Genomic DNA, 11,380 nt, shown 5'->3' with positions numbered 1-11,380 from the left:
TTTTTTATATGTTTCGAAATCAGACAATTGTTTAACTTTGATGAGAAATAAAAAAAGGACAAGTATTTATCCTCATGTGAAAGTCCTTTTCTAAAAGTGCAAGAACACAACATTCTTTCCCATAACTTGTTTTGTCACCGTTGTTATTGGTGAGGTTTTGTTATTATCTTTCTCATATTTGTCGGTTTCCTTTGTTTTGGAGATGTACATTTGTTTGTGCATAAACATACAATTATAGACAGCTAGCTCCTTCCAATTTATTGACTCCAATCATAATGGCAAACCATAGATAGCTACTCTTCATCTCCTAACATTAACAATAACCACTTTCCATTTCTTCAATTTTAATGAATCACTTTATTCAATGTGCAGTTCCTACGTAGTTAAACAATGTCTCTGTTTGAAGGCCAGGATTTCATTAGTTCATAACTAAAGATATCATTATTTACAGGTTTTATTGACTGAATATATAGTATTCTTTTAGTACCTTATAACTCTTTCATATTAATGCAATGCAAGTAGTCCCTTATGAAAATTTTATGTAATCAATCAAAATACTATCTTGAATGTAAAAAATCATAATGGTCACTAGTTTTTTTTTCTTTAACTAATAGTGAGAAGTTTGTCAGAATTAGAATCTTAATTACCAGTGGGCTACTAAAGTCAGAAATTGATGTGTCAGAATGAAACTTTAAAATTATTTCATCTTTTCATGTGTGATCTACATTTTAACAAAAGAAATCCATTGTAATCGTGCAGTGTTGTCAACGTATAAAAGGACTAAACTTACGAAGTTAATTTGCCCTTTTTTACTAATTTGTCTGACAGTGTACAATGCATATACTCTTTAGAAAATGAGTTGATTGATGCAGAACAGATAGATTGATGAAGATAATCCAAGAGAAGAAAAGGCTGGTTGGAATTATTACTGTTTGTTGGGAGCATGAGAATGTGATGTAGAGAGATGAGGGTGATGCCAAAAGGATACTTTTATTTATTTATTTGTTTGAATTATTATTTTGTGGTTGGCACTTGGCATTGACAAGTATGAACTGTGATGAGGAGTCATTACAACTACTGTAATTATTCTTTGCTGCTCAGACACTCACTCTTCTCCTGTGAATGACACCGACAACAATCTAAAGCAAACATGACATGGTCACATACAATTCTCTCTGTGCTCTCTTGGATGAAAAGTTAACCATAAAGGAAAATGGACCTCTTAACCACCCTCTACTCTATCTGCTTTCAGCTTTCATCATCCTCGTTGCAGCTTCCTAGAGTCGAACCACTCTCTACACAATTCTCTTTCTAAAAGAACAACGTGCTAGTGCGTGTGTGTATGAGTGTGTACACGATAGCATCACCATGTTCTGTTGGTCCCACGTTCCAAACTCAACAAAACCCTCCTCTTCCATTCCCACATTCTTCTCACTCACCCCATGTGCCTGTGCTCGCCTCCCTCTTCTGCATTCCGTGTAAGAGGAGGGACTTTACAAGATTAAGGATCCAAAGCTTTCAACTTTCAACCTCTCTCGTTTGGATCATCTTGCTCCTGCTATGGACCCAAACACTCGTCTTGATCATGCCCTCTTTCAGCTCACTCCAACCAGAACCAGGTTCTAATGATTCACAGTTCACAGACACGTTAAAATTGTAGCACCAAATAGTTTTGATTTTGGGTATATCTTGTTTTGTACATTGAAGGTGTGACCTTGTTGTTGCTGGTGGAGGTGTGACTGAAAGACTGGCTTCTGGGCTGTTAGAACCGTTTCTTTCTCACCTGAAGAGTGCCAAGGATCAGATTTCCAAAGGTGGCTATTCCATCACTCTGCGTCCACCTGGTGGATATGCTCCCTGGTTCACCAAAGCGACCCTCCAAAGGTTCTTCAGTCTCTTATTTTCGGTTCTACACTTCTATCTTCCTTTTGGTTTGTAACCATTTGGGGGTTTGATAAATTGGATAGGAATGTTCTGAATGCAGAAAATTTTGAATTTTGACCAAGGAATAAATATTAGCTTCCTTTAATTACTTATGTGTAGGTTATAATCACGTGGAATGATTTTATAAGACCAATGTTGTTTGTCTGTTTTGGTTCGTTTTCAATAGGTTTGTTAGATTTATAAGCTCTCCAGAAGTTCTAGAGAGGTTTGTGACAATAGAGAAAGAGATTGTGCAGATTGAAGAAGGGTCGATTCAGTCAAGTGAGAGGAGCAATTTGGTGGCAGAAGCAGAAGGTATGGATGGGAAATCTTATTCCCGTTATTGACTTGCTGTGTTGATTGGAATTGGATATCCCAGAACATCTAGTTCGTTCTCAATTATTTTCCCCTATCATCATTTTTAATTAAACTTTCTTGTGGTAAATTCTTATTTTCTTTCATTAATTCTGCAACTACTCAATTATAAAGGTCATTACTTTTTTCTTCTGAGAGTTGTGAATAGTATTAGATGCTAAACTGACATGTTATTATGTATGGCTTTATCTTTGGCTATTCTGATTGGAAGGGTACCAAATTACTTTGATTTTTGGTGCGATCTTCTGTAAGAAAGACTAGCACAAGAACCCGTGGTCATTATCATTAGCCACTTTTCTGAAGCCATAATCAGTTGTCATATCTCTTTCTTCCCTTTCTACTAGTTTATCTTCCCTTAACACTTTAAATAACAACTGGGGAAAGAGAAAAGGTATAAAGCAGGTTCAGTTAGCTGGAAATTTGCACTGTTTCTATTATTGTAATAATGAAGGTAAATTTGAGAAAGAAAAATAATTGTTGATCCAACTTTATATTTTTGAGCTGGTATTAACAAGAAACATGTTATCTGCAGATGGACGTGTCAGAAGGTCAACAACTTCCTCTAAGGTATGTAAATGTGACTCTTGCTAATGCTGTCTTCAGTTTTGGTAAGATATTGAAACTCTTGTCTCCTGGTGTGTTTAGTTGAAAGATGAGCAAGCTGGAACCAATGAAGATGGACATGAAGAAAATTCCAGGTATTGAATTTTTGTGTGTTTTCCTTGTGTTGTCTTGTATGACATCTTTTTGTTCTTCGTGATGTATCTAATATACCTAATATTTTTTCATCAATTTTCTATGAACAGAGTTCGCCTTCAACGTGTTCTAGATAATCGTAAAGCTATGCTTTGCAAAGAACAAGCAATGGCCTATGCCCGTGCTCTAGTTGCAGGATTTTACCCAGAATCTGTGGATGATCTTATATGTTTTGCTGATGCATTTGGAGCTTCACGTTTAAGGTCAGCAAGCATACCACAAAACATTCAATGCACAAAATAAACGCCATTGATCAATTGAAACACTTCACTTTGAATGGAAAAAACATAATGATAGATAAAACCTTTACCTCACTTGAGTATAAGTTCATTTGTACTTGCATTTTTTTTGGGCATAGTGGTTCACATCTTATTAACTCTTCACTGATTGTTTTTCATTTTACTCTTTTGTCACTAAGATGTTATTTACAGAGTGTTCCTTTTGAGATATGACATGAATGGCACCTACCTCAAGCAAATACGTTCTACCTCCTTCATGTTTGGGTGAAAGTCTTGTGAAATGATTAATGGTAAAACAAATTAAATATAAAATAATAACTTGGTTGACTCTTTCATCAAAATATGATAAACATTTGTCAAATAATTTGCTGATGTGTGTTTCTTGTTTATGAGCCTTATTTGCCTAGAAGGAAGAGTGATAAAAATAACAAGGAATAAAGGAGACAATTAATATTTCCAAAAGGGAACCCTCTTAGTTTCCATTTACTGTTTAGACTTTAGAAGACCAGGGAAAACAGTATTCTGGTATATGTATTCATATGATTCCTTGATATAGGATTATCTAATGAAGATTCAGTATTTCATTATTGCAAAGATCTTTTATGTCCCGGGAAACTTCCCATGTTTTGTAATTTAATATAATTTTGATGCATTTAGGGAAGCATGCATAAATTTCTTAGAGCTGTGCAAACAAAAGAATGAAGACAAGCTCTGGATAGATGAGATCGCAGCCATGCAGGCATCTGCTCAGCGTGAATTGCCATACTTAAGGACATCTGGAATCATACTTGCTGGTGAAGATGATACAAGCAGTAAATTAAATGGCTTAGTTGATGCCTCAATTTCCGAGTCAACGCCAAGTCATGCAAGTTTCGACGGCCAAGGTATCCTCATCTACTGCTAAGTGGATCAGTATCTCAGTCTTTGCCTTCTTCTGAGTACTATAGTTTCCAAAAAACAAATGTTTTCTGACACCATTTGTCTTTAGCCATATAAAAGTAGATATCATTCTGGTAGTCTCACCACTGTTAGTGTATTTTCTTCATTGTTAAACTAAAAGGATGTATAGTTCTTTTTGAGAAAATTTAGATTTAATACATGAATTCCCTTTTATTTGATGGATTGTGATTCCCTCACCCTTGAGTGCTTGATTAGACTTATGCAAATCTACTTGGAGTTTTCCGCAAAATTTACCTGAAACTAATGTTCTGAAACAAAGTCTATCAAATAACTTAAATCTTGTACAGGTATATCCATAAGTTAGTTACTTGTTGATTATGAAAAATTGCAGATTATAGCTTGCCTACACAAGGTCAAACACCATCAACAGAGGGAAGAGCTCAAATGCCAATGTCCTGGCCAAACCATGTACCTCAGTACATTCAAAACTTTCAGGGTCATGCATTTCAACAAATGCCCCCATACCAAGGGTTCCTCTATCCTGGTATGCAGGTTCCTCCTTCATATTATCCAGGGAATATGCATTGGCCTCCAAGTGTGGAAGACTCTCATATTGTTCATGACCGAGACAAGGATTACCATAAATCCTCATATAAGAAGAAGAAGAAGAAGAAACATTCTCAAGTATTGGAGCAGTCTGAAGAAGAAAGCTCCACAGCATCCTCTGACTCCAGTTATGAGAGTGATTCGGATAACCATTCAAGCCAAGGTAAAAAGCAATCTTCAAAAGAACATCGGTACAAAAAGAAGCATGGCAAGAAGTCCTCAAGGAAAGTAGTCATACGCAATATAAACTATATAACCTCTAATGGAGATGGTGAGAAGGGTGGTGTCACAGAGGGGAGTTTGTCCAATGAGGATGAATTCATCAATGGAGATTCCCTCAAACAGCAGGTAGAGGAAGCTGTAGGATCATTGGAGAGAAGAGATAAGTCAAGCTCCCGTCACCATAAGAAACACCATAGTTCAAAACACCCTGGCATGATAAATGGTTTAACAGATACTGATTCCAATGGCACAAAGATCAATAACAACTGGGACGCTTTCCAGAATCTTCTTTTGAGAGATGATGATTCAGCTCTTGATGCAGAAGAACAACCTTTGAAGCTTCAGGAGGAATATATGGCCAATCAGAAGTTTGAGAATGGAAGGTCAAATGAATTTAATCATGAACCTGACATTACTCGAGTAATTTCAAATGATTCCTTTGTTGTGACTGAGAGGGAATTCAATAGTGAGAGTCAAAATCGTGTTGATAACTTTAAGGAAGGAAAGGATGCACTTTCCTTGATGAAGAAAAATAATAGCACAGATGCAGAGATGCTGTTTTCTCGGAGAAATGATGAATCGGTTAGCTATTCCATGTCCACTCTGACTGGCAATGGCCCAGCATCTTCCCTCACTAAATGCCAGAAAGAAGAGGATTGGTTCATTATCAATCAGTCTGATAAACCAAGAAATGAGGATAAGAACCGAGATTTCAGAATATTTAGCGGCGTTGCTACATCACAAACTACTGATTCACTTCTCTTAGAGAAAAACAAGAAAGACATTATGACTGATGATTCTTTTATGATTCAAGCTCGACCATCAGAAGATCAATTCAATTCTCAGTCAGCAGCTGATCTAAGTTTGGTTTCGGACATTGTTGGGGCTACTGAGTTCATGAACATCACACAAGAAGGTTTACACAATAAGACTGAAACCTTAAATTCCCATGAGCCCCAAGACCTGTTCATGGTTCTTGATCGTGATTCAGCGGCAGAGCGAAGTGTGGCTCCCTGGAGCATGGAAATGGATTATGAGAATAACATTTCTTTAAGTGAAGCTAATAGAAAGCTTTCTGAAGTTGAAACAGATCAAAATCATCCATCTAATAATGAGGGTACTAATACAAAAACTCCTGGAGTGAAAAATGGAAAAGTTTCAAGTAAAGAAGTAAAGTCTAAGGCTATAAATGCATCTCTTGGTAAAAGCAAGTCTGCTATCACATCAAGAAGCAAATCATCCCCAGGAACCAGAACTGGTGTTGTAAAGAGCAAATCTGAGAAGGTAAAATATGGGAACTGTCTTGTGTCTACCAATTTCCTTGAAAGGTTAAGTAAAAGAAAGAGGAATATATATGTTAGACATAACTTCTCCTTTGGGATACTTAATTGCTCTTTAGATTCAGAACCAACCAAAAGGTAGTTTGGCATAGAGGGTGGGAAAATTCTTGCTTAGCCTAAGCAGTTTACTAAGTGGACTTAAAACTATAAGATAATTATGCAGATCCCATTTAAAGTGTTGATTTTTATCAAATGTTAATTTGATTTGCTGAATGAGCTCAAAAGGTCATGCTGAATTAAGGGGGTCTTGAACTAAAAATTAGTACAAGATTAATTATATAACGAACATTACTTATCCCTACATGAAACCTAGATTTTGATAGTCCAGTTTAATGTTAATATAGGATGTGTAGGGTCTGGATTGTTTTGGAATTGTCCCCTAAGTGAATTCATTTGGGTTCCCCCACATTCATAAATCAAACTGCAAGTGATTTTATTAATTTTAGATGTGTCTTAAGTTTTCAATCGTTTTAAACTTTCATTAAATTGGAATTTTCCCCCACTTACTTTATGTTCAATGCGTTGATAAATCAAACTGCAAGTGATTTTATTAATTTTAGATGTGTCTTAAGTTTTCAATCGTTTTAAACTTTCATTAAATTGGAATTTTCCCCCACTTACTTTATGTTCAATGCGTTGATAAATCAAACTGCAAGTTATTTATACAAATTTCAACCGTGTAGTGAGTTTCCAATTGTTTTGAAATTTCAATGAATTGAACTGCTTCCTGTTTATTTTCACAAAGTAGAAATTTCTTGTTCAATTCTTTGATTGCATGGCTCAGAAAACTGCACTTTCTGCTGCGCCAAATACGCATGGAAAGTTCCTTGATTATCTGGCTTAGGAAAAAGTAACACTTTCTATTGTTCCAAATACATATGAGATGGGTACTTCTCTTAATATTTCTATGGAAGTGTGATCATAAGTTATTGCAGTACCTCATTTTCTTACTGATCTAATTTGTTCACATTTATTGCCCTCTTTTATTCGTAGGAGGAGGAAAATAGAAAGAAAAAGGAGGATTTGATGATTCAGCGGCAGAAAAGAATTACTGAAAGAAGTGCTTCTAAGAAGACTGGAATTGAAACCAAGACTTCCTTGACATCTGCAAAGAAAGGGAATCCTAAGATACATCCATCCAATGAGGAGACTAAGAAATTGAACAAACCAGTCCTCAGGAATTCCACCGTCGAACGCCTTGCAGCTGCTCGAGTAAGTCAGCCAAAGGTTTCACCAAGTCAAGCAAAATCTGGACCAACCAAGAAACCACCCTTGAAGGCAAATGGTGTACCTTTGCAGAAGACTACTAGCACAGAAAAGAAGAAGCAGGGCTCAAAAGAAATCAAATCTTCAAGTCGAAAACAAGACATGAAGAAAACAAATGGGGATGTTCTTCCCTCCACTAATGGCAAGGCTAAGAATGAAATGGAAGTCTCAGGTGCATTGCCAGTGAACTCTGGTGCTGCACAATCTGTTGAACCAAATAACAGTAATCTTGATTTGAAAGATAATGGAGAGCCAATCAAGACATCAGAGAAACACACAACATATATGATTTCAGAAAGAGAGCATGTGCCTGGAAATGTTGGCCAGACTAAGGTGGACTCAGCTTTGCCAAATCACGATCGCGCACTGCAAGGAGATGAAGAAGTGTCAAACAAGTTTTCTCAACTTCAAGGTGATAACAAACCTCAACATATTACTACTGATGCGATCACAAATCCTACAGCTGCATTACCCAGCAAACCCATTACAGTTTATGCTGTGAACTCAAAGATTAATCAAGAAATAGATGAAAGCAATGCTACCTTGCCTAATGTCACCGAGAAACAAATTTCTACCCCTCCGCCCAGTAACCAACTGATGTCAGAACCAGTCCACTCCAGGAAAAAATGGAACACTGATGAGGACTCTTCAAAACCAGCAAAAGGATTTCGTAAGCTTCTATTCTTTGGAAGAAAGAGCTGAAGAAGCACCCTGGTGCATTGGTACAGTGCAAATTGGTTCATGATAATTCTCTGAAATGTTCAGACTATGATTATTCAATATTTCAAGAAGAGCTCACTTTGTCCATTGTTTTGCTCAACAGAAAGTGTTTGGCACATTGAATTATTTGTTGTTTTGAACACGCCTATGACATGTGGAAGATTGTAGATAGTTTCCAGCTTGCCACACGTGATAATAACATGGAATTGGGAGTTAAGGTCATATTAGAGATCCATGATGTAAATTATCTGAATATGGTTTTGGTTCCTAAGGAAGGATTTCTCAGGTAAATAAATTTTCCATGTTGGAACTTGGGAACACTATACAATGTTTGTTTTGTCTAATGTCATTTGATGTCGGGAAACTGTTTACTTGTATTGCAAATCTTGAAAGTTATAATGTTTGGTGTGTATTGCTTTCACAATATTTCATATTGCAATTATGTGCCACAACAATGAGTTTTTTTTTTTTGTTCATTTTGTTCCTTTGGAGGTTCAATGAATGTTAAATTGTTGTAGCATAGTTCTGAAATTATGAGAAGGAGAAGTAGCAGTGACATGCAATTGATGCAAAGGGATAGCAGAACCAACAGAAGAAAAATAGATGCTACCAACAATGCACCGACATAAATATCAATAAAAGTGTAAGACAAGACCATGAAAATGTTAGCTGCGAACCTAACAGTGCTTAGCTGTGCATACCAGTGTGGTGTAAATTTGTCACTCACACTGGCATTGTCAAAAATCCTCACATCATGAAGAAACTTGAGAATATCAAGGGGGTTCTCATATGTTCAGGGAGTAAAAACAATACAAATTGAATAAATTAAAAAGTACAGATAAATCATGTTTTAAAATAATTTTTCTTATAAAGTAATCACATTTTTTATTTCGAATAAAAATATGCTTTTAAAACCACTTTATTTATTTATTTTAAAATTAATAAAAGCAGTGTAAAAAATATTAAAATCAAGTTTTAAAACATGTTTTTAATCATAAATAAATAAATAGTAGTGTATTAAAATATAAATTTTATCACTTAAAAAATAAAGTTGGATTTTGAACATAACATTTTTATTAAGAGTATTTTTAAAACACGATTATTTATATTCCATAATTTATTCTCACACACAATAAAAGACTACCATCATTCTTAATAAAAGAAAGAAAGAAGATCATCTTTATTAGAGAAATGAGAAGTAGGAAAAATCTGCCAAACTCAACTCCAAATACGCAAAGCATTAGAACATTCAAAAAATAAATGTTGAATAGATTCCTCATGCTTTTCACAAAGCGTACACATAAAACAAATATTCAGACCTTTATGCTGATATGTAGGAAGCCGCCCATGAAAATTTTTCCAAAGGACAAGAGTTTTGGAAGGCGGAAGATATGAAGACCAAATTAATTTACCCCAACCTCAGGGAACTCCTAGATCCAAGAAAAAAGTCCTAGCTAATTTAAAAGTGAAACGACCAGACTCCTCTAGAATCCAATTAGGAATATCTTGTTCCGTCCTAACCATGATATGACTAAAAATATGAGGCATCTGTTGTAAAGACAATGAAATATTTCAATCATCACCTGTCCAAAACTGAGAGACTGTATCCGGAATGCTAGCACCATTAGATAATCCTACAATATTTGTTAAAAGAAGTAGTACCACACCATTTATCATTCCAGAAATTAATAAAAGAACCTGTACCAACAGTTTAAGAAGTATAATCAAGTATAGTAGAATAAAATTTCTTAATTACATGCCAAAGAGATAAGATCTATAAACCATTCGAAACTTGTATTTTGATTTAAGAACCCTGACTTTCAAGAGGAAAGACCAAGGCCTGTTGCTATAAGCAAAATTCCAAACAAGCTTAAGAAGATGTGCATTATTTTCATGGTGAATGTTAATAATCTTCAAACCTTCATTCTAAAGGGGAGAACAAATCGTAGCCCAATTAACTGTAACTATACCTTTTTTCAGAATATCACTAGTCCAGATAAAATTTCGACACCACTGCTTGCGTAAGAAGAGAAACAAGCCATTTATACAAATTAAAACTATAAGCTAGAAGACCCGTAATCACCGTATTGACCAACTGAACCCGACCCATCATGTTAAGAGATTTACCTTTTCAAGAAGCAAGCTTCAATTTGACTTTATCAGCCAAAGGTTGAAGAAAACGACCCCTTGGAGCACCAACAAAGATAGGCACTCCTAAATAAGTGAAAGGCAAACAACCATGACTACAAGAAAGAATACACTGAATTTTGGTGACAAATCTTGCAGAATTATCCATGGTGAAAAAACTACTCTTAAAATTATTAACATATTGACCCGAGAATTCACAATATGTTTTAAGAAAAATACTCAAATTTCTAAGAGAATTATTATCTACCCTACAGAAAACAAAAATGTCATCCGCATATAAAATTTGACAGGGAGTGAGAAAACCTTGCAGACTAGCCATATTATCATTCACAAGCTTTGGGAGACCTCTACTAAGAACTTCTTTTGCAAGAGAGAAAAGTAAGGGAGACAAAGGATCACCTTGTCTAACACCTCTACTACAAGGAAAAAAATCCCACCAAACTGCCATTTATTTTGATAGAAAGCATAGTTGAACGAAAAATAATATTAATCCAACCGACAAACGAGGGGTGAAAACCAAAGCGTGACAAAACTAATAGTTAAAACTTCAAACTCAGAGTGTCAAAGGCTTTGTGAATATCAACTTTGTAAGCCACATTACCTCTGTGAACCTTTTTAGAAAGCAAGTTAATAGCTTCAAAAGAAATACCAATACAATCCTGAATCTGTCTACCCTGCACAAACCCATACTGATTAGGAGAAATAATTTTGGTAGCCACAAGAGCAAGCTGATCGGCCAAAATAGCTTCTTTGCTTCTTTCAGAATCATCAAAGATTTCTTTCTCAATTTCTGTAATTGCCGCTGATATTCTGTAATATGGTATCAGAGCTCTTCATTGTGAAGAGCTCTATTGCGCGCACTCTAATTCCTTCTTCATTCTTTAT

At 35.5% G+C, this 11,380-nt stretch overlaps 1 protein-coding gene across 1 annotated transcript; it reads left to right on the top strand.

Annotated features, from left to right (window-relative positions):
• The first annotated feature begins 870 nt into the window (after positions 1-870).
• LOC137835298 (COP1-interacting protein 7) lies at positions 871-8,773 on the top strand. Its single transcript, XM_068643747.1, has 9 exons — positions 871-1,619; positions 1,708-1,884; positions 2,111-2,238; positions 2,831-2,865; positions 2,944-2,996; positions 3,105-3,257; positions 3,951-4,177; positions 4,585-6,305; positions 7,355-8,773. The coding sequence occupies exons 1-9, from the start codon at positions 1,561-1,563 to the stop codon at positions 8,327-8,329; spliced, it is 3,528 nt and encodes a 1,175-aa protein (XP_068499848.1). The 5' UTR covers positions 871-1,560; the 3' UTR covers positions 8,330-8,773.
• The last annotated feature ends 2,607 nt before the right edge of the window (positions 8,774-11,380 follow it).

This window comes from Phaseolus vulgaris, chromosome 5 (genome assembly GCF_000499845.2).
Source record: "Phaseolus vulgaris cultivar G19833 chromosome 5, P. vulgaris v2.0, whole genome shotgun sequence".
Lineage (NCBI taxonomy): Eukaryota > Viridiplantae > Streptophyta > Magnoliopsida > Fabales > Fabaceae > Phaseolus > Phaseolus vulgaris.
The sequence above is the reverse complement of the archived record's forward strand: the minus strand, read 5'-3'. Positions and strand labels throughout refer to the sequence as shown.

Coding starts and splice junctions, on each gene's coding strand:
- LOC137835298 (XM_068643747.1), top strand. CDS start 1,561: ATGGACCCAAACACTCGTCTTGATCATGCCCTCTTTCAGCTCACTCCA. Junction 1,885..2,110: donor ACCAAAGCGACCCTCCAAAG/GTTCTTCAGTCT, acceptor CGTTTTCAATAG/GTTTGTTAGATTTATAAGCT. Junction 2,997..3,104: donor GGACATGAAGAAAATTCCAG/GTATTGAATTTT, acceptor TTCTATGAACAG/AGTTCGCCTTCAACGTGTTC.